Below are 21,891 nucleotides of genomic sequence, written 5' to 3' on the forward strand. Positions count from 1 at the left end.
TTTTCTCCACCAGGGGGCGCCGGTGTTCACATAATGCCCCCAAGAGTGAGAGAAATGCTGCTTTTAGTTTCAGGATGATGAAGGTATTTTCAGATGGAGAGGACGAAAAAAATAATGATGATTTTGAGAAAAACCCTCTTGTTCAGCCAGCAATTAGATCCGATACTGTGTGTGTGTGTGTGTGTGTGTGTGTGTGTGTGTGTGTGTGTGTGTGTGGACCTTGCTTGGACTGCTGCTGATGTATAATTTGGAAGGGGGTGGTGGTGGGGGGGTCTCTTTGGAGGGAGAGTCACTACGTTTAGGGCCGTAACACGCGTTGCTATGAGCAACCAGTGATCAGGCCCCTCCCCTTTCTCACTCCCCACCCCTTACCTCCAGCCCACCCCACCCCACCCCTCGTGCAGGGAGATATTTCTGGGACCCGACCAGGAAGTGAGTCACACACACGTAGGTTGAAAAGAAGCGCAGCAAGCACGCGGCTGCAGCGAAATCGGCGTCCAAACCTTCGACGTCTGTCTGACTGATTAGGATGGCGGCGGCGGCGGCGCACATGGCGGCACAATTAGAGCGTGATGATGAGGTTGAACATCTGGCCAGCTGCGAGGGCAACAGCTGAGGGCCACACACACACACACACACATACACACAATTTATTATTATTATTATTATTATTATTATTATTATTATTATTACTATTTTATTTTATTTTATTTTAAATATTATTACTATACATAACAATAATTTATGCACTTCCTTTATGTTTGGTTTTCTATAGTTTTGTTTCTGAAAATGTTGAAAGTTAGTCATTCTTTTCATTTCCCCCCACTATTTTTTAAGCATAAATGATTAAAAAAGAAACTGCTTGCAGTTCTCCTCTGGCTCCATGATTTCCCAGAAAGGAGTCGTCACCTCTCTCTCTCTCTCTCTCTCTCTCTCTCTCTCTCTCTCTCTCTCTCTCTCTCTCTTTCTTTCGGCTCGGTGACACTCGGCTGGGTGCTAATGTGTCGTCTGTGACTCCATCCGGGGGTTTTGGATTTCGCTGAGGCAGCGAGGACGGCCGGGACAGCGAACAGCAGCCGCGTCTCTCCATCGACCTCCGAGTCCAGCCAGGAACCAGCTCAGGTTTCCCAAACCACGGGCCCCAAAACTCTTAACATCCTCGTCCACGTCGCCGGGAAAACTGCTCTCTGATGGCTCTCCTGTCATGAATGGTTCATTGCTGCTGAGTCAGATTTGAGTGGTTCAGCTCTCCAGTCCATGTGAATCTGCTGGGAGTCGATTCTTTCTCGGCTGGATCCCTCGAACAGCTCCCGAATTATTCTTTTTTTTAAAGTCATCAGGAAAGAAAGAAAAATCTGATCGGTCCTTTTGAATTTGAGTTCTTTGCCGTCTTACAAACTCTTTCTGTGGGATCTTAAGAGGATGGATGCACAAAACGAAACCAAAGCTTTGAGGAACCTTTGAGTTCTGTCGGGACTCGCCAGGTCGAGAGTCACATGGCCAGACTTCTACTTGCTAGCGCCACATTGTGCAGAACTTTGACGCTTCCAACGGCGAACGAACACAAAAAAAAATCATCTGACCTGTGTCCTCCTTGTTTTGTTAATGATGATCAGCCTGCTTTGTAAGTGTCGTCCTTGTAGAGGAGGAAGTTGACCTGCAGAGGGCGCCTTCACCCCTGGAGCTGTTTGCAGGCCTGTGTGTCAGTTTGCAGCCTCCTAACCTGAGTGAAATATTTAAAGACCCAGCGGTTTAAGGTAACCTCTCCTCTTCTTCTTCTTCTTCTTCTATTTCTAAAAATCTTCTTCTTCTTCTTCTTCTGCTCAGAGAAGTCGCTCTGAGTTCTGACTGAGTCTTGTTTTGTTTTGTTTTTTTGCTTTGTGCTATTTTTGGAGGAGGATTAGAGGGGTTGAAGGTGCACGGCTGCACGTGACACGAGGCTGCTCTTCACTGCGCAAAGCCAAAAAAAAACACACACACACACACACACACACACACACACACACACACACATTCAGTCATCTGAGGAGCGTTCCACCTCACTTTTAAAAATAAATAAAATAATAAAAATGAAAAATCCCAGTGTTCAATAACATCAGAGCTAAACACCGTTGGCGTGCCGCTGTGATTGGCTGAAACCTTCTACACTCATCAGTGTCGCCAACACAAAAATGAATTTGGATCCACTCAGATCTCAGTGATTTTATCTTGGGAGATTTTCTTTGTCTTTTTTTTTTTTTTTTTTTTTACCCCCGAATGCAACAACTTCACTCGCAGCTTCTGGTTACACAAAACACTTTGTCAAGCAAAGCCGACACACGCGTGACTCCTTTTATTTTTTTCTGGCTGCGTACTGAGCTGAGCCTTCAAACGCGACGTACGTGTGTGTGTCTGTGTGCGTGCGCACTCGTGCATGTGATTCTGTGACCTACATTTCTGCAGAGTCTGTAGAGCGACGCAAGCCAGCGCTCGTGTGTGCATGTGTGTGTAAAAGAGGCAGAAGGCCCAGTGTGTAGTTAACCGTACAACTTTTACACACACACACACACACACACACACACACACACACACACACACACACACACACACACACACACACACACACACACACACACCTAAGGCATGTAGAGAAGAAGAATTATTGGAATATCAGTTTTTCTGGATGTGTGTGTAAAGAGAAATTGCATTCAAATCATATATTGGAAAAAAAAAAACAACCTAATATCTTAATTGAGATGTTGCTTCTTTGTAATCTTTGTTTCTTGAGAATTTGCTGGAAGTCGCAGGGCAGCAGAACGTCCAGCTCCTCCTCCGCCGTGCAGAACGCTGTGCTGTTAGAGAAGAAGGTTTTTGGTGGAAAACAGACGCGCAGCAGCAGCAGCAGCAGCAGGAGAGAAGAAGAAGAAGCAGAAGATGTCGATTGACGGTGAAGTTGTCGTTGCCCATTCAACTGAAATGCAAAGAAAAAAACTGTTATTGAGTCGGACATAGTGGGTGTGTCCAGGATGTGCAAAGCTGCTGCTGGTAGACGTTAAATGTTGAGGGAAACAAAAGCAGATTATCACAGCTTTCCAAGGCTGCACTACGGAGATCAAGTCTTAGAAATTGTGCAAAAATATGTTTTTTGGTTGTTTTTTTTTAAAACAAATTTGCATTTTGCTGCGGCGGTTAAACTTTTCTTTTTTCATTTTCCAGTGAGACGGACGGGCTACAACACGCAGGAAGTGTGAGCGCTGCAGCGACGCCTGCTCACTCCTTCACACTCGCACCTGTGATTTCCAGCAGGCAGCCGCGGAGGTCACAGTGGCGGTGGTGGGCGGGGCATGAGCTGTTCCATCCAACCGTGGAGAGGTGGCGGTGGGGGTGGAGTTCTAGGGGGCGCTATAAAACATATTTTCCATCGACTTTACATGATGCAAGGGCGTGATAAGTTTTGCAAACAAAGAAGAAAATCATTTTGGGTTTTTCTTCAGGGGATTTTCTGTCTCCCGCTGGGGTTCCCCCACCGCTGCCTTCAAAGACAAGTGAGTCACAATCATTATCTGGCCGCTCGTTTTTATGTCTGATAGAGAAAAGAAAAAAAGAAAAGAGAAAATGGCTGAGCAAACAGCAGCCTGGCGGGAACTTCCTCCAGTGTCGGGAATCCTTTTCTTGGAAAAGGCCCATTTCATTCCCGCAGCCAGCCACCAGGGGGGAGTGTTGCTGAAAACCCACAGATGAATCTCCTCCAGTTGTGCAGGAAACCCAGTCAGTTGTTAAATTAGTCATTTCAATTTGTGGTTTCAACAATATTAGACTTTGATGTTAGAAATGAGTAATGATTCTTGATTGTGGTGAGGATGTGAGCGCTGCAGAGAGGGGAGTGTTTCTGCACAACAAAAAACCCAAAACCGAAAAAAGAAGCTGTTAAAAATCAATAGAAATTTATTTTTTCTTACTTATCAAAAATATCTGCAACTTATTTGCATAGGTGGACACAAAACGGCCTCGGTGATTGTTCCGTCCTGATTGTAACCACGAGAACGACACAACACAAACAAGTAATTTCCCCTTGAAGCGGACCTGAAGACGCTTCTGTTCAAACCTCAGAACAGATAATGAGCTTCGAAAACCAAATAAATACGCCTCACGGTTTTGTGAATTAATTATTTGAGAGAATTCATTTTTTCCCCCCGGAACACGAAACGGAACAGAAGCGCTGAAATATTTTCTCTGAATCCAAATGAAGACGATGGAATCCTGAAAACCTAGGATAGCAATAAATATTCCAAATATATTAATTCATTTTTTTCTTTTTTAAATAATGAAATACATTTCTTCTAAGCAATTTGGGTAGCCTCACAACAAAAAGGGGAAATAAAAGTTTTTTTTTTAAAGGAGCCAAAAATGCTCCTCCAACGCAACATAGAAATGAAGTAAGAAAACCGAAGGAAAAAACAAAGCGACAGAGCGTCCTCATAGTCTCACAAGTTCCTGACAGAACGTGGCTGCTTCGTGGTGTCCCACGAACTAATCCCACATTTTTTCTTCAAGGAGTTGGAAACCACAATGGCGGCCTTTGGAGCTTTCAGCCAGCGGGGGGCGCCACTAGGGTCCTCATTTGGCGAACTGCTTGTAGAAGGCCATCTTGACACGCTCGATCTGGTGACACAGCTTGATGGCGGGACCCAACTTCAGGTCCATGCACTCCTGGACGGTGGGCAGCGTGAGCAGCAGCAGCGCCTGGCCGTCAATGTCCTGCACACAGGGAGACAAACGGCAGGTGAGGTGGGATTGGGTCGCTGCTCAGGTGGTTCACCTGCACCTTGGGCTGGTGGGATAGTATCACGCTGAGCTGTGAGATTACTGCGTGTTTTGGTATCGATCGGATACCAAAAATTTAGGTTTGGTAGAGCATCAAATGGGCGACACGGTGGTGCAGTGGTCAGCGCTGCCGCCTCACAGCAAGAAGGTTGTGGGTTAGATTCCCGGGTTCTCCTGGGGCCTTTCTGTGTGGAGTTTGCATGTTCTGCCTCTTGTGACTGCAAGGGTTCTCTCCGGGTTCTCCGGCTTCCTCCCACACTCCAAAAAAATGCATGTGAGGGGAAGTGGGAGAGTGCGACTATATGTATGTATGTGTCCCTAGTAAAGTGGCCACTTGTCCAGGGTGTCACTCTGCCTTCACCCTATGACAGCTGGGAGAGGCTCCAGCAGGCCTAATATGTGCATAATGTGCATTGGCCTGCTTCACCAGCTGACGAAAGACATCATCATCCTGGTTTCATCTCATCGGCTGTGGTTGTAACCACTCAGTTGTGACGACTCTGTGTATTTTTGGTTACCTGTTCCTGGAAGATGTTGGCCAGAGACGCACAGTCGGTGGAGTTGATGAACTGGACCACTTCATCCACGCTCCACTCCAGAGGGTTTCTGTCCAAGACCAGCTGGGTCTCCTCCTCCTCCACCTCCTCTTCCTCCTTTTGGGTGGACATTGCCACACAGCAATAAAAAAAGTTGTAGTTTAACAAAGAAAGAAAGAAAAATGGACCATGTCTATGAGAGAGATCACAACGACTTTACAACAGTGACTGAGGCCTCCACGCTGCAAGAAGAACGACACCACACTTGGCCTGCTCCGTCAAGTGTAAGCTATAGCTAGTTTAGCCTAGCTTAGCATTCGGTCATAACGCCTCTATATCAATATCTGTTCCTGTATCCATCGTCTCTCTGTGAATACCTGTGTGTCCTGTGCTTTGAGTGGCTCGTAGTTGTTGTTGTTCTGGTTGTAGGCCGACAGCGAGCGGGTCGACCTCCTGCGGCCCTCTGTCGCCTCCTGGTGGGTGGTGGTGTTAGCGGTGCTGACGGCCCGGCGCAGGGTGGCGGCTCGTCGAGGCCTGCTGCTGCTGCTACTGGCGGCCTCCACGGATGAGGCGTCCGTGTGGTCGTCGCGCGGCTCCGAGCTGGTGCCCTCGCTGCCCGACCGCAGCGCCGCCTCCTCGTCCTCGTCGTCCTCCACCTCCTCGCTGTCCTGCAGGAAGATGCTGCGCTGTTAGTCGGACCAGGAAGGTCTGTTTAAAACAGTGGTTCTGAACTTGTGGAGTTTCAGAAATATATACATTTTAAAATCCCTTTAACAAAAAAATATAAAAGGGGAAACTAACCCACGAAACTGCGACCCAATAAAAAACAGCTCCCGGACCTTCTTTTGGGGTTGCAACCCACCAGTTGAGAAACTGGTTTAGAACAAGGTGTGTGGAAAAAAAATCGATTTGTAAACATCAAAAATCAATGTTACAATTTTGTTTTTGTAACCTTGTGGAAGAAAATGTCGGATAGCCTCTCGTTTTATTTTGTGCAATTTTATTCATGTAAAAGCATTTTGTCATGTCCAGCCAGAGAAGGAATAAATGTTGAAACATTTTGTCTTCAGTTTAGTCGCAGCAGTTTTGTTTACATCATAGGAGTCAGTTGCTTTGAAATTTAAAAATGACAAATATAGACAAACTCTATTCTGTTTCGATGCCATAATTTGCCTTATCATCAACACACTGTGCACTATATTGATTGGTGAATCGAGAATCATTTTAATTGAGAATCGTTTGAATCGACTGGCGAGACACCCAAAGGTTCGCGTTCCTAATTAGAACGTGTTCCATTTACGGCCAGCCTGTTAGCATTGTGTCGGGGGAGAGAGAGGTAGAGAGAGAGAGAGAGAGAGAGAGAGAGAGAGAGAGAGAGAGAGAGAGAGAGAGAGAGAGAGAGAGGGGACGAGCACCTGCGGAGAGTCGGCAGTGGTGTAGTCCACCGTGGACGAGCGCCGCTTCTTCTGCACAAAGATGGCTTTCCTCTTCTTCCTGCGCCGCGTCGGCCTGGCCGGGTCGCCGCTGTCCGCCGCTGCCCCCCCCGCCGCCGCCGCAGCTGACTCCTCCCCTCCGGCCGGCTTGGACAACTTCCTCTTCCTCACGTAGTAATCAGCTGAGAGGGACAGAGGAAGAGAGAGAGGGAACACGAGCTCAGCTGCGTATCAGTTATATGGAATAATACATATAACATATATATATTGTTAGGACAAGTGATGCGTGTGATTCTGATTCTCAGGGACTCACTGTATTTGGTTTTGGTCAGGAGGAAGCAGCTCTCGGGACACTTGTCGGTGATGAGCATGGGCCCAAAGAGGTTCTGGCAGCACTTGAGCCTGACGCAGACCGAGCGGCAGAAGTCAGGGATCTGGTCGGCGAGGCGCACGATGCGGACGGTGGAGCGATACGTCTTGCCTTTGTACCTGCAGTGGGGGAAAAAAATATCGTTAGAATAACAAACACACACACACACTGGTGATGATGATGAGCCACAGGGATGGAAGCCAAAAGCACATCAAATGAAATTATTGCAACCGCGCCAACTGCGGCATTTTTATATCGATGCTTTTTGCTGGTATGATGATGATGAATGCGCATTGTCATTAGATAAAGAAATAAAGAAGAAAAATCAACCAGATGGAATTTTAAGGCTGGCAAAACATTTGGGAAGAGAAAGACCCTGTTGATGACCAGTGACTTAGTCAGCTGCAATACTGCGGTCGACCACAGGGGGCACACTACGGCACTATGGGGGGGACTAAAGCAATCAGTTTAACTGAGAGCGGTCTCTTTTCTAAAAATAAATAAATAAATAAAAATACAATTTATATAATAATTTTTCATTTGATGTGACTGACTTGGCTTTGAGCGTCTCCTCCTGGCACTCCCAGCTGTGGTCCTCCAACTCCTGCAGCTCCCTCAGAACTCGACCCGGCTTGTAGGCGGCGTTGGTCAGCATGGTGAGCAGCTGTTAGGTGAAAAAATGAAAATAAAATGTACATATATATCCATCCATCCATTTTCAATACCCGCTTGTTCCAGCAGGCAGGGTCACGGGGGTCTGCTGGAGCCTCTGCCAGCTGCCGTAGGGTGAAGGCAGGGTGACACCCTGGACCAGTGGAGTTTCCAATTCACCTCACATGCATGTTACATACATACATGTATGCACATATGCGATAACAACAACAAGCCCCGCCCACCTCCTTGAGCACCAGCGTGCACTTCCCTGGCCCGACGGCCTGCGGCAGCTCGGCGATGCGGCCCTTGTTGAGGTACGGCCCCGAGAAGCAGCGGTGGTTGACGAAGATCTTGGAGCAGCAGTAGCGGCCGTTGGCTGGAGGAGGAGGGGGGAGGAGTCAGTGATGTCATCGGCCAATCAGATCAACACACGTTGAAGGAGGATACACAGGCTACAACGAGGTGCTTGTTAAGCTTAGCTAGCGGCGAGGCGGCACCGAGTACCTGCGTCAGCGGGGACGGGTGGGGGGAAGTTGATGGGCGGGGCCTCCACCGGCGGGGGCGGGGCCAACCTGCAAGGGGCGGGGGTGAGGAAAAAATGAAAATAAGTCAATAAATAAATTGATAAACAATCAAACAAACAAATTAATAAAATAAATAAATCGGATCGTTTGATTAGCGGCTAACAGCTAAAAACCGCTGCAGCACTTTCTGACGCTTCCCGTCTTGGCTGTCAGGTGGACACGAATGTCTCACTGAGGCCTCTCCCCCCTGCTGATTCCACAGCCACAGGGGGCGCCAGAGAGGCCTACTGGCGCCCCCATCAGGAAGCCTCAGCTGAGGGACTGACTCACTGTTTCTCCGGCTGCACCACGGCAATCTTCTTCTGCTTCTGGCCTGCAAGAGACGACGGGAAACACACAGTGACACACAGACTCGTGTGGGTGTGTGTGTGTGTGCGCGTGTGCCCGCGCATGTGTGTGTACGTACAGACAGGCTTTAGGGGCGGAGTCAGAGGGTAGGCGTTGGCCTCGCACCAGCCGACAGGGAAGACGTCCATGGACTCCACGTCTACAATGCATTCAGACAGCGACTTGGCAACACCTGCGCGGGAGGGGGAGGTGGGTGATGGGAGGCCAGTGGGCACGCACACACACAAACGCACACACACACACAAACAGCAACAATACGTACATAAAATAAAATTACAAATTGCTTTGCGTCTCTCGTCTTCCTGTCCACAAAAAAGCGCATGCACGCACACACGCACACACACACACACACCTGTACCTTCGAGCCGGAGCCACAGCAGGCGACCTCTGACCTGCGTGACCTGCGCCACACACACCTCGGCCGGCTGCTGCGGGTTCACTGCCTCCAGCCACATGTCCTTGGCGAAGCCCCTGTCCTGCCATGTCTGCAGGGGCGCGCACACACACACACACACACACACACACACACACACACACACACACACACACACACACACACACACACACACACACAGTGGGTAGACAGGGTTACATTCCATTTTTTTACACCTTGAAGCTCAGACTGCAGGTCATTCTGAGGCTCTACTGCAGATTTATGGCTTTTGTCAGCTAATGGGGAGCAGGTGTCACCAGGAAGTGTCACCAGGAAGTGTCACCAGGAAATGTCACAGGACGTGTCACAGGAAGTGTCACAGGAAGTTAACCAGGAAGCTATCTGGGATCAGGGTTTGCCAAACAGGCCGGTTATTCCCTGCTGAGACGGCGACATGTTTCTGGTCGGGGGGGACAAAGACGGACTGTGTGTGGCGGCTGGCAGGAGGAGCACAGACTCGGCTCTGTTCCCGCCGTGTCAGGCGACGGCGGCGGCGGCGAGAGATGGCTGCCAACTTGTGAAAAAAAGACACGGTGCGAGTCTTAACACGGCTGGGAAACAAAGGTGGAGGCTGCTGGAGGGACGGTGAGGAGGTAACTGGGTGGTAAGATAGAGTTTGAGAGGGCGAGCGGACCAATCGGAGGAGGGGGCGGGGCTACAGCCGGGAGTGGTAGACATTGGCTATGTCTGAAATCGCCCCCTACTGTCACTATATTGTCACCATACAGGGGCTACCCAACATATCCCATCATGCATTGCACTCACGCTGACCCATAGGTAGAGAAGGCCACCCTTATTCTTTTAATGTTCAAAGTCTACAGCATAATAAGGACAGAGGGGGCGGGGCTACGGCTACAGGAAGCTGCAGCCGAAAGCTTGTATACATTGTCTGTGTCGGCATGGATGGCCGTCAGAGTTGAGCACCTGGTGGTGCCAAGCGGTACTACAAGCTAGGACGCTCCGTTTTTTGTGGTATTTTGGACACTCACGTCGGGAAAGCAGCTGTCGGGCACCGCCTCGGTGCCGCTCTGCTTCAGGTAGTCGGCCCAGTCGAAGTCGTGGCCCTGGTAGCCCCGCGGCCGCTGCAGCGCCGCCCCGTTCTTCAGGCACCACTGCACCGGCAGGATGCCCGGCGAGCCGGCGTGGCACACCAGGCGGCGGGGCGGGGCCTCGGCGCCCAGGTCGTCCAGCGTCACCTGGAAGTAGGTGTCGTTGTACACCTGGAGGGGGCGCAAAAGGAGCCGTTTTTTGGCTTTTGAGAGTGTGGCTTTTTATGGCTAGGATTGGATTTCCATTCCTGCCCATGGCCATCACAACGACAAATATTATTGACAATTTCTCTCTCTCTCTTTTAGTGTGTAGAAACTAACCTGTTGCACGACGGTATGACACACACTGCCATTATGCACAACTGCTATGCATTGTTTTTAGTGCTCAACAGTGCAGCTTCCCAATTTGGGATCAATAAAGTATATTTACTATTCTATTCTATTTGAAAATATGAGAAAAATCTGTCCGTCTGAAGTCCATAAACTATTGTTACTATATTATTATTATTATTACTGTTAATAATAATAAATTGTGTTATTCTAATTAAATTAATTTAGACATGAAACAAATGCAAAGATCAATTTAAATCAAACTCAGAGTCAGACTTTAAGTTTGTCATTCTCCAGGATGGCACCAGGGGGCGCTGGTGGAGCAGGGCTTCTCTGGGTCTCACCTTGCTAACTGAGACGGGGCAGATGTGCAGCTGCTCCCAAGGCGAGACCATCTCCAGCTTCATCCCCGTCCTGAAGGAGTGTCGCGGCAGGTCCACGTGGTCCTGACACGGCACAGTGGGAGACACACTCAGTTGGAGGGGACGAGGGAGCGCAGAACCAGGAGGAGCCTGCGGGGGGCGCTGGAGGGCCGACACTCACCTTGAAGACCTCCAGCGGCAGCGGGTTTTTCTGGCCGTGGAGCTGAGCCTCCTCCAGGGCCTGCTGCCACTCGGGGGCGCTCTTCAGGGAGCGGAGCTCTGAGGAGACGAGACGTGAGGTCAACATCACCGCCCTGGTGGCCGTAGACCATACAGTAGGTGTACAGTAGGGCCAAATTTGGCCCGCAGTGTCATTCTATTTGGCCCACAAGGCCAATACTACATCACTAGTAGAGCTGCTGGCCCGCTGGTATTATACAGCGCATACACAACAAATCCCAGGATATTATTATGACGTCATTGGTTTATTGCTGTTTTTTTTCAAATGTGAAATTTATATCAGAAGGCTGCAAATAAAAAAAGAGGCATACAATTTTTATTTACACTTTTCTTTATTTTGAGTTTTCTTTCAATTTAAATTTGATTTTGCATGTGTGCAATATCAAGTTATTTATTGTATTTGTATAGTATTAATTATTATTGCTTGTTCCATAATCAGGTTGAAGCAACACTTGTTTGGGTCCATAGAAGACGGTTCACTCTTCAATCTGGAGGAAGATTTTTTTCAATAAGTATCAATGTTGGACCGAGACTTAGTCCAAATTTGACATTTTGGCCCCACTGACACAAGCGCGCACACACACACACACACGCACGCACGCACGCACACACGCACACACACACACACACACACACACACACACACACACACACACACACACACACACACACACACACACACACGCGGGGTCACCTGTGGGCGGCTCCAGGGCCAGCTTGTTCTCCAGAGCCCAGCCCAGTGGGCGGAGCCGGACGTCCAGGTAGAAGAGCCAGCTGTCCCGGTCCTGGTGCTCCTGGCTGAGGCCGGCCAGACGCAGCCGCAGCCTCCCGCCCACGTTCTGCACCACCCGGGCCGGCCAGCAGAGGGACGGGTCGCTGCCGTCACGGAGCTCCAGGATGGAACCAACCACCACCAGGTCCACCGTGTTCTTCCCTCGCAGAGGCTGCCGGGACAGAGGTCACAGGAAGGCCACAGGAAGGTCACATGCTTGGCAATGTCACGTGTCATGTGACAAGAAGTAGTGCGAAAAGCACGTGACTCCACTTGACGTGGCTTCATTTTTGCCCAAACTTTTTAAACCAATTTTAATAAATAAGATAATAAATGGAATGATCAAAAACGTTGCAGTACTCACCCCGTCCAGCAGGTTTGCCGGCGCCGTCCTGGAGCCCGTCAGGTCCTGAACCAGGAAGTCGGTCCAGTCGCTGAACTTCTCCTTGATGGCTGCAGACAGAACAATGCTTTGTCAACTTATTTTGCAAAATGAGTGATTGGAATATTAAAAACCATAAATCTTTACGATTTAAAAAGTTGCAGTGCGTCATGCTGTTGAACTCAACGTTGTGCAAGTCAGAATAAGAGAAAAACATTTAAACACCCATGCTGTATTTGCATGTAACAAAGGGAAAGAGTTTAAATTCTCAGTAGAGATGTCAAATCATGACTTCACGAAACAGAGACTCTGAGGCCAAAGTGCAAAATGCAGTAAAATGAACTCTATTGATGGCAACTGTGGTTAAACTGTCGACTGGATCATAAACTGAAGCGGCTCTTTTTTGGCAGAGGAAGCAGTTTTTAATGCTACCAGACTTGAAGTGAAAGGAAAAAAAAAAACAAAACCCCAAAACAAAACCCCGCAGGAAAACAGAAGCTAAAAACAACGCAGTTTACTTCCTGGTTGCGACTCTCTTGAGCTCCACTCACAGCCAAAACCTTCCAGTCTTACTGGCAAGGAAGTGAACAAAACTGAACACAACCGAGTCCCTGATTGGCTGCTTCGGAAGTCAGGAGAATCCGGAGATTTTTTTCTCCTCCCAACTTTCAGCCTTGAATGAAGCGGCGCTCCTCCGGCTGGAGGAAGTGAAATCTTCTGACTTGTTTGCAGCATTTCACTTTAACATTGTTTGATAATTGTGTTTTTTTTCCTGTGAGAATGAATGTAGTCTTCTTCTCTGCTGCTGGACTTTGTAAGTTTGCGCACACACACACACACACACACACACACACACACACACACACACACACACACACACACACAGGAGTGTGTGTGCAGAAATAGATAAACTATTTTTACAGATCTTGTCGATTACTCATGAAAGCTGTTTGGAGCTCTGAACTCAACTGGATAAAACAGAAGCATAAAAATGTAAAAAATAAAAAGAATATATATGTATGTATGCATATATATGTATATATATTTTTATATATATATAGACACAAGATATGTACTATATACATTTTTTTTTCCGCTTCACCCTCCCTCTTCTCCTCCTTCTCCCACCTCTGCTTTCATTAAGCTGTGGTGATGTACAAGAATAATGCTCCACTTTCCACTCATCACATCTCACCACATTTCCACTTCCCATAATGCATCAGGGGCTCGATGGTGTTGCCATTTAGTCACCAGAATCAACGACAACGCCACCATCAACTGTTGCAGCAGCAGCAGCAGCAGAAATACTGCAAATAAAATAAATAAAATAATAATAATAAAATAGACTATAGACTAGACTTAATATTAATTTTCACCAATAAAATAATAAGATAATCTCTGTGTTCATCTCTGTGAACAACTTTCAGTTGGAGCTACAGTGGAAAAACAGAGGGGGAGGAGGGGGAGGAGGAGGAGGCCCTGAACGCACCGCTGGCAGGCAGAGAGAGCCAAGTCCATTCAAACACACACACACACACCCACACATACAAACATACACACAAACACACACTCGCACACAGCCTGTTAAATGTCACGCCTGGTGAGTTTATTGGACCAATTACAGCTGTGGTTTTTTTCACCGCCGACGTGTTTATGGCCTCCGATCACCGTTTGTTGTCATCGCTGTCGTTTGTCTGTGTAAAAGGTCTATTAGCTGCGTTAGTGATTTCCCCTTCACAAAATCAATAAATGAGGCCGGTTCAGTCATGCACAGAGAAATAAATAAACCAACACAAACACACTCACACACACACACACACATTCACCGCTCATGTGAATCAGGGGTGCGGGGTGGGTGGGGGTGGGGTGGGGGTCAACTGAAGCGGCCAATCAGAGAGAAGCGGCGGCTGTCATGCTGAAGATTAAGATGAAGATCCTCTGAAGAGTCTCCATGAAGAAAGACAGAAACCCACCGCGGGTCCTTTCAAGGCCCAGCGAGTGACGCTCCCGACGGGAAAAAAAACCCAGAGGTGCGAAACCGCAGACGGCCATGTGATCAGATGTCAACCAATGAGATTCATGACGTTGCTGCTGCTGCTGCTGCTGCTGCTGCTGCTGCTCTGAATTGTCATCAAAGACGTCATTGGAGTTGTGACTGCTGAATTTTTCACTCATCTTTGTGCATTTTTTGGGGGTTTAGGATGAAAAAGAAGGAGAAGGAGGAAAAGGAGGAGGAGGAGAAGGAGGGGACCAAAAAAAAGGCAAAAAACAAAACAAAACAAAGAAAAAAACAGCTTGGAGACTTTTGACGTCTCATCGCTGGAGCTCCACCATTGTGGTTTTACTATCAGGGGAAATCCGCCACTTCATCAGAGCCGCCGATGCAAAACCATTTAGGCTTTACATTTACACACACACACACACACACACACACACACACACACACACACACACACACACACACACACACACACACACACACACACACGCTTGCAGCAGCAGCAGCAGCAGCAGCAGCAGCAGCCCGGTCTGTCTCCTGCGGCAGGAAGCTGAATTCATTATGCAAATTGCCGTAAACCGCCAGCAAAACATGCGCTGTCGCTCTTTACATGAATGGACATACACACACACACACACACACACACACACGCACACACACTCCCTCCCTCAGTCAGAATCTGAATCTCAGAATCAAAGAGAGACAGAGCAGGGAGGTTCAGAGGTCAGCGTATCCAGCCAATCACAAATGTAGCCGCATGTCAGGAGGTGTAGGGGGCGGGTCTGAAGATCTCATAGAGTCGAAAATAATAATTAATGACCTTCAATATTTCATGAATCTTTCTTTATAACTGAATTAAAAAAAAACCTGCTGACTGAACATCCATTGCATTAATTTGCTTTTTTTTTTTCCAATTCAAAAATTGATTCCAATCTTTCTCTGTCTTTCTATGTGGCCTTGTGACAGCTGTGATTGGCTCTCGCAAAAAAAAAAAAAAAAAGACATGCTCACACTCTTAACAAACGGTCAAATTCTCAGGCAAAAAAAAGATTCTGACAGACGTTATTTTCCAAGGAGACAACGTCTGTTTATCACAGCGGTTGTGTTTGTGAAGAAGTTGCGCGGCAGTTATCACACGGGCACAGTGTGTGCATGTGTGTTGGTGTGCATGCGCGTGCGTGCGTGTCTTATCACGGCACGACACACTCGGCGAGAAAAGGAGTCGCATGCAACAAGAGGAGGGCAAAGCAAGACACACGAGCCAACGGTGAGGTCACGTCCTGCAGAGAGGAGGGTGGAAGGGGGGGAGGAGGAAGGGAAGGGAGGCGGGGCCATGCAGCACTGAGCGCTAACGCTAGCCGCTAGCCACCTTAGTTAGTCGGAGAAGCTGAGAGAGAGAGAGGGACAGAGAGAGGGAGAGCTTACCTGTTCTCAGGTAAAGGTTGTCTGAGAAACAAACAGAGAGTTTAATTGGTAACTTTGACCGACACACACACAAACACAAACACAAACACACACAAACGCACACACACACACACACACACACACACACACACACACACACACACACACACACACACACACACGTGATGCAAAGCCTCAGAAAGAAGCAACGCGACGTGTTTTTCCAGATTTCCCGCTTCATTCTTCACGACGGCTGTTTGTTTTTTTCTGCCTCATCAAACATGCAGCAAAGTCGGCTGTCAATCATCTCCAATTGGACAGAACAAGCAAAAATAAACCATTGTTGTTGTAATTTTTCTTTATATTCTATTTTATTATTATTTTTAAGCTTGCAAGTTTCCTGCTAAATTGTTGATGCACATGAGAATTTTTGCTTTATTGTCAAAAGAGGTTGTTTTTTTTAAACGCACTCAAGTCGAATCAGGTGTGTCCTATTTTCCAAAAGATGCGGAGATGTTTGTTGATTGTTTGTTGAATCAACAAATCGACCTGGAGGTCACGAAAAAGCGACGCGGAGAGCCGGCGTGGAAAATAGCGGGCGAGGACGGAGACACAGAGTGCCAGTCGTCAGGCGTGACGGACGAGGAGCGGCGGCAGTGCTTTTAATGTGAAAGGGCGGGTGAGGTTTAAAATTAAAATAAAAGAAATAAAGAAAAGAGGCGGGACATCTTGGGTGTGATGGAGAAGGAGCGATGTGGTGGTGGTGGTTAAACCTGGCTGGAAACCTGTCTGGCCACTCTGTGTGTGTGTGTGTTCTCTAATGTTTTGCATGCCGAGGCGTAGGCAGCAGGTGGCAACACTGCACGTCAAGCATAAATTTGGCTGATTTTCAGAGTAAATTTGGAATGAATTTTAAATTTCAAATGAATTCCTTTGAAAATAAAGGGGTTTATTTGTCGTTTAGCGGCTCACCTCGGATTTGCACTTTTCTTTATTTCGCAATTTTTCATCCAAAAAACATAATTCTCGGGGCATTTTGAAAATATTTGTCCAATAAAATTGCTGCCAAAATTTTTAACATTTAGCTCGGCAAAGGTTTCTACTCTTGCTAGAGTATCCTATTTTAGCTTTTCTCAGCTGGTGGGTAACGACCAATAAGTGCGTTGCGAAGCTTTCCTGAGTGGGTCGCAGCTTCGAGGACAGGTTTCTCTGGATACATTTATAAATGTTTGGCATTTATTTTGCAGGACACAATTAAATTCAATAATTTTAATGAATGATTTATTTACTGGACACGACAGAAAGTGGGCTAGCCTTGTTGTTTTTGTGGAATAAATTTGAGTGCCGTGGAATAGATTTTGACACGAAAAAGTCCCGAAACTCCACCAGTTGAGAACCGCCGTCCGAATTTTAAACAATTGCGCGTGCAGTTGCACGTGCAGTTCCAGCGCGTACCTTCGGGGGGCATGAGCGTCTTGTTGTGGGCGGCGCACCAGCCCACCGGGTGCAGCTCGGCCGTCATGACGTCGCACCAGAAGTCGGCCTTGCGGTCGTCGCCGTAGCCGCTGTAGCGCAGCAGCAGCAGCTGGCCGCAGGTGGTGATGATGGTGGCCACCCAGTAGGTGTCACCACCGCCTCCGCCTCCGCCCTTGTTGGCCACCTCCAGCTTCATGCCGGGCTGGAAGCTGCTCTGAAGGCTGGTCTCCACCTGGAGTAGTCGCAAAACGACATTGACAAATGTTACTTTATTAGTTCATTCCCAGCTGCACTGGTTCAGTGCTCTACTGTACATACTGGAATTTTACGTTTTTAACGCCAAAATCACTGTATATTTTTTGACTTGTTTCATTTTCTCATACCTGCACTTTATAGCAACAGTTCAATTATCCATTTGCACTACGTACATATACATATTTTATTATACAATGTGTATATGCTGTACATATATTGTATTTAATTCACTGCGAAGCACTTGTGGTTGGACGCCAACTGCATTTCGTTGCCCTGTACTTGTGATGCGTGCAATGACAATAAAGATGTATCCAATCCAAAATGTTAACATGGAATATATTTATCTCCATGAAACAGGGAATTAAACCAGTAAAAAACTAGTAAAAAAAAAAAAAAAAAAGTTTTGTCTTTCAACAAATACTGGCCAATAGTGATCAGACGGGTGCTCGGAGGGGTGGGGGGGGGGGGGTGAGAGGTCATGTGACCCTCTGACGTCATTCAGCGGTAGTCGGAGTATAAGACGGTGGGGAGGGAGGGAGATCAGGTGTGTGTACGTTTGTGTGTGTGAGAGAGAGACAGAGAGAGAGAGAGAGAGAGAGAGAGAGAGAGAGAGAGGGAGAGAGAGAGAGAGAGTGTGAGAGAGCCTCTCTTTCCAAAGGTTAAACAGCTCGGCTGTTTAAGTGGATTAATGGAAGCAGGATGCAAATTTCCCAGGGAAAAAAAAAGATAATTCTCCATCTCTTCTTCACTGGACCGACTGATACCCAGATTCCTCTCTCTCTCTCTCTCTCTCTCTCTCACAGACACACACACACACACACACACACACACACACACACACACACACACACACACACACACACACACACACACACACACACACGGTGCCCGTAGCGCTGTTACGTAAGCCGGCCGCGGTGATAGAGCACGTTTGCATTGTTGCAGCAGGAAGTCACAGGGCCGCTGGTATTGTGTCTATTTCTAAGATGTTGGCCTTCCTCCATTCACTGCTGTGCCGTGCCTGTGCCTGTGTGTGCGTGTGTGTGTGTGTGTGTGTGTGTGTGTGTGTGTGTGTGTGTGTGTGTGTGTGTGTGTGTGAGAGAGACAGAGAGGAACAGAGAGAGCCACGGACACGAACATCCTGTGGAGCTCAGTGCACGACGAGGAAAAAAATAATTTCATTCCTACTGAATGTTCAGAATTTCGTCACATTTTTCTCACAAAAATCGTAAAAAAAAACAAAAACAAAAAAACCCCCAAAAAACAGAAGAACAAACTTCTTTGTCATTTTCTGTGGTTAAGCTTGTCTCTTTCCCTCCGTGTAGTGCGATGAGTTGATAATGCGTAACGGTCCACTGGTCTTTTTTTACATCCCCGTCGCTTTAGCAACCGGAGCTAAAATTAGCATTAGCTTGACACAAAGTATCGCGAGATAGTTAGATAGATAAGAAAAGAATGGAAACCCTTGCTTTTCTTTTTCATGATTTGGCAGCGCGGCTGTGATTTGAAACAGTTGCCTGCCTCCTCGACATGGCGACAGGAAATATTTTTATTTTAAGCGCTGCGCTTTGTGGAAGAGACGTCAGGGCCGCTTTTAGAAAAATAAATGAATATGTAAAAAAAAAAAAAAGAAGAAGAAGAGAGAGAGAGAAAAAAAAGTGCTTTCACGCAAATAAAAACCTAATTTGATGGAGTCCTGCCTCCCGTTTTCTCCTCACAAATCCTCTGGAGCTACACTTTAATCCCGGGGCCGCGGCCAATCAGAACGCAGAGTGGGTAGAGGAGTGGAGAGAGGTGGTGGTGGTGGTGGTGGTGGTGGGGGGGGTAGAGGTGCGTCGTTACATCCTCCTGCGTCTGTGCTGCGTCCACTCTGATGGAGGCTCAGTCGAGTCGTCGTTCGTGAGTCACTTTTCTGCAGAATTTCAGCCTGAGTCAGATAAAGATCAGGCCTGCAGCCAAAAGACACACTGCTCCTCCTCTCCTCCTCCTCCATCTATCTATTCCTTCTCATCTTCCTCATACCACTCCTTCTCCTCAGCCTCTTCCTCCTCCTCACACTCCTCTTCTTCCTCTTTCTATCCCTCATGCTCCCCCCCCACCCCTCCTAGTCTTCCGCCTCCATCCCCTCCTCCTCCTCCAACAGATCTTTATTTGAGGATGCAAAGCTGCGAGATTCAGATTTTGTTTTTAAACATGAAGGTTAACTCAAGAGGATTTGTTTTTCTCGAAAAGAGGAAGTAAAAAAAACAACTGTCAGCACAGTTTTTCTCTCACAGTTGGCTGCTGCTTTTCTTTTGTTCTTTTTTTTTTTTAAATGAATTCCCATAAGGAAGTTTTAATCTGATCCGGCCTGAGATTTTATTATTTTTTTGGAGGGCTTGGCTTTAACCAACCAAGCCAACGGGGTGGATTGTGGATTTCCGCTTTCGCTTTTCCTCCTTTGAAAGCGACGTGGCAGGTGCGGCAGGCTGGAAACAGCTTCTGCTTCCCTGAAGTTGCGACACCTCGCTGATCTCCACCAAACATTTCAGAGACGCCGAGCACCTCGGGAGACGCCTGCCCCGACGCTCACCTCGGCCTTCTGACAGTGTTCAACCCGGGCCGCCGTGCGTCACCAGCGGCCAATGGGAGCGCAGGGTCCCGTGTGTTGGGGGCCCCTCCCCCCTCCACCGTGTCGTTAAGGGATTTCACGGCGGCGGCGGCTGCCGACCTGGCGAGGGCCGTGTTTAAGGGATCACCGGGACGTCTGGACGGACGGACAGACGGACGGGGATTTAAAGGTGCAGGTCTCACGTGTTTGAAGGCTGTGTGGGGAGCCGCCTCGCCGGCAGACTCCTCCAGGTACTCCTCCCAGTTGAACTCCGCCTCCTCCTCCGTGGCGCCATCGCCGTCTGCACGGCGGGCAGAGACGACAGAGACAAATACTCGTCAGTGGATGCGGAGCGTTTGCACAGCGGCTAAAGCTGGAACAGCAGCAGCAGGAGCAGCAGTAGCAGCAGCAGGAGTAATAATAACAGTAGCAGCAGGAACAGCAGTAGTAGCAGCAGTAGCAGCAGCAGCAGCAGCAGCAGCAGCAGCAACAGTAACAGTAACAGCAGCAGCAGCAGCAGTTATGTAACACCGCTAACGTTGCTACATGACGCCAGAATTATTCACTTTGCCTGTGGGACACATTACAGGTATTACGTGCTTTTCCCTCCTTGTGTGTGTGTGTGTGTGTGTGTGTGTGTGTGTGTGTGTGTGTGTGTGTGTGTATGCAAACTGGACGTTTCTTGGGATCTCAAAAGGTATAAAAACAGGCACCGCTCTGCAAAGTTAGAGCTAAAGTTTTTAGCTTCTTAGCTCTTAGAACAGCTGCAAAGATCTGAAAGTCAACAAAGTGGGATGCCCCCCCATCCTCCTCCTCCTCCTCCTCCTCACCTGGCTTCAGCTCCTCCTCCTTGCCGTTGGTGGGAGGAAAGCAGGCCTTGGCGCCGGCGAAGGGCCGCTCCTGCGCGGCTCGTGTGGACTTCATCGTCCTTGTGCCCGCCGGGACCCCCGCTGGGGTCCTCACTGCATCGTCTGCTGCGACGGCCCTGGACGAGGAGGAGGAACGACAACGACAGACAAGTCAGAAGCTGCGTTTTTCATGACCGTTTTTCCAAAATAATAGCAATACGTCTAAAATTTCGACAAAAGCGCAGTTGCGATTTGCAGGTGTTTCCATTGAACGGTGTGAAGCACATAAGCCGTAATTCTGGTCAACTCTCGGAAAGGTACAAACTTTCTTGTATAAATCTGCATTTCAATGTTGTTTGCTGTCAAGAATGGTTGTTATATTTTTCTCTTTGATCACTTGTAAGAAATACTCCGTCTCCTCCTCCGTCCAATCATAACGCGTCAATTTCACTCGAAGTGAACTGGTCACATGACCCCGTACGTCGCATCCGATGACGTCTCAATGCTAAAAAAAAGTGTTTCCATGACACTTTTGCGATACACGCCTGGAAAACCCCCTCACGAGAGCGTCAAAACTTTTGTAGCCATTACTTGAGAGGTTTTTCCAAGTTGAGCTGTTTCCATGACCAGTTTATATTGCCATGTTTAGGTTTCGCGCAATTCAAGGGGTGATGGAAGCGCAGCTGGCGACACACTGACGTCGTCTTCTGTCAGCGTGCAGTGTGTGAAAAGAAAAAAAGAAAAAAAAAATTATGTCTGACTAGTAATAAACCCGCTGGATGGAATTTGAGAAGTTTGCACAAGTAGTAGCAGCTGCAGCGGCTTTAGCATTAGCATTAGCTGCAGCATTAGCATTAGCTGGATTCCCATTAACAGCAGTTCTAAACTTGGAGGAGAAGATTCATCCGATTGGAAGGAAGTTGACTTTTCTGGTTTTTAATTGTGCACCACCTCCTTCCCCCTCAAACTCCCGGGGCCTTTTGGCGCCCTCCCCATCCCCCCCTGCACCTCCATACACACACA

At 48.0% G+C, this 21,891-nt stretch overlaps 1 protein-coding gene across 4 annotated transcripts in view; it reads right to left on the minus strand.

The window, feature by feature from the left end:
* Positions 1-3,901: 3,901 nt before the first annotated feature.
* Positions 3,902-21,891, minus strand: part of sfmbt2 (Scm like with four mbt domains 2) — a 27,649-nt gene continuing 9,659 nt past the window's right edge. For 3 of the 4 annotated variants that reach the window (XM_076044158.1, XM_076044160.1, XM_076044159.1), the window contains exons 3-22: positions 20,851-21,005; positions 20,224-20,321; positions 17,155-17,407; positions 15,721-15,741; positions 12,279-12,367; positions 11,837-12,086; positions 11,084-11,181; positions 10,885-10,986; positions 10,151-10,381; positions 9,087-9,213; positions 8,787-8,900; positions 8,651-8,693; positions 8,301-8,368; positions 8,039-8,172; positions 7,697-7,806; positions 7,086-7,261; positions 6,755-6,954; positions 5,717-6,007; positions 5,322-5,456; positions 3,902-4,737 (exon numbers count right to left, since the gene is read on the minus strand). In XM_076044158.1, coding sequence (XP_075900273.1) covers positions 4,597-4,737; positions 5,322-5,456; positions 5,717-6,007; positions 6,755-6,954; positions 7,086-7,261; positions 7,697-7,806; positions 8,039-8,172; positions 8,301-8,368; positions 8,651-8,693; positions 8,787-8,900; positions 9,087-9,213; positions 10,151-10,381; positions 10,885-10,986; positions 11,084-11,181; positions 11,837-12,086; positions 12,279-12,367; positions 15,721-15,741; positions 17,155-17,407; positions 20,224-20,321; positions 20,851-20,944 — 2,775 coding nt within the window. In that variant the 5' untranslated portion in view covers positions 20,945-21,005 and the 3' untranslated portion in view covers positions 3,902-4,596. The remainder of the gene's footprint in view (positions 4,738-5,321; positions 5,457-5,716; positions 6,008-6,754; positions 6,955-7,085; positions 7,262-7,696; positions 7,807-8,038; positions 8,173-8,300; positions 8,369-8,650; positions 8,694-8,786; positions 8,901-9,086; positions 9,214-10,150; positions 10,382-10,884; positions 10,987-11,083; positions 11,182-11,836; positions 12,087-12,278; positions 12,368-15,720; positions 15,742-17,154; positions 17,408-20,223; positions 20,322-20,850; positions 21,006-21,891) is intronic. The other variant, XM_076044161.1, reaches the window with a different exon arrangement.

Source organism: Nelusetta ayraudi, unplaced genomic scaffold (genome assembly GCF_046127955.1).
Source record: "Nelusetta ayraudi isolate G7.1 ecotype Tasmania unplaced genomic scaffold, CSIRO-AGI_Nayr_v1 ptg000079l, whole genome shotgun sequence".
In the NCBI taxonomy this organism is placed as follows: domain Eukaryota; kingdom Metazoa; phylum Chordata; class Actinopteri; order Tetraodontiformes; family Monacanthidae; genus Nelusetta; species Nelusetta ayraudi.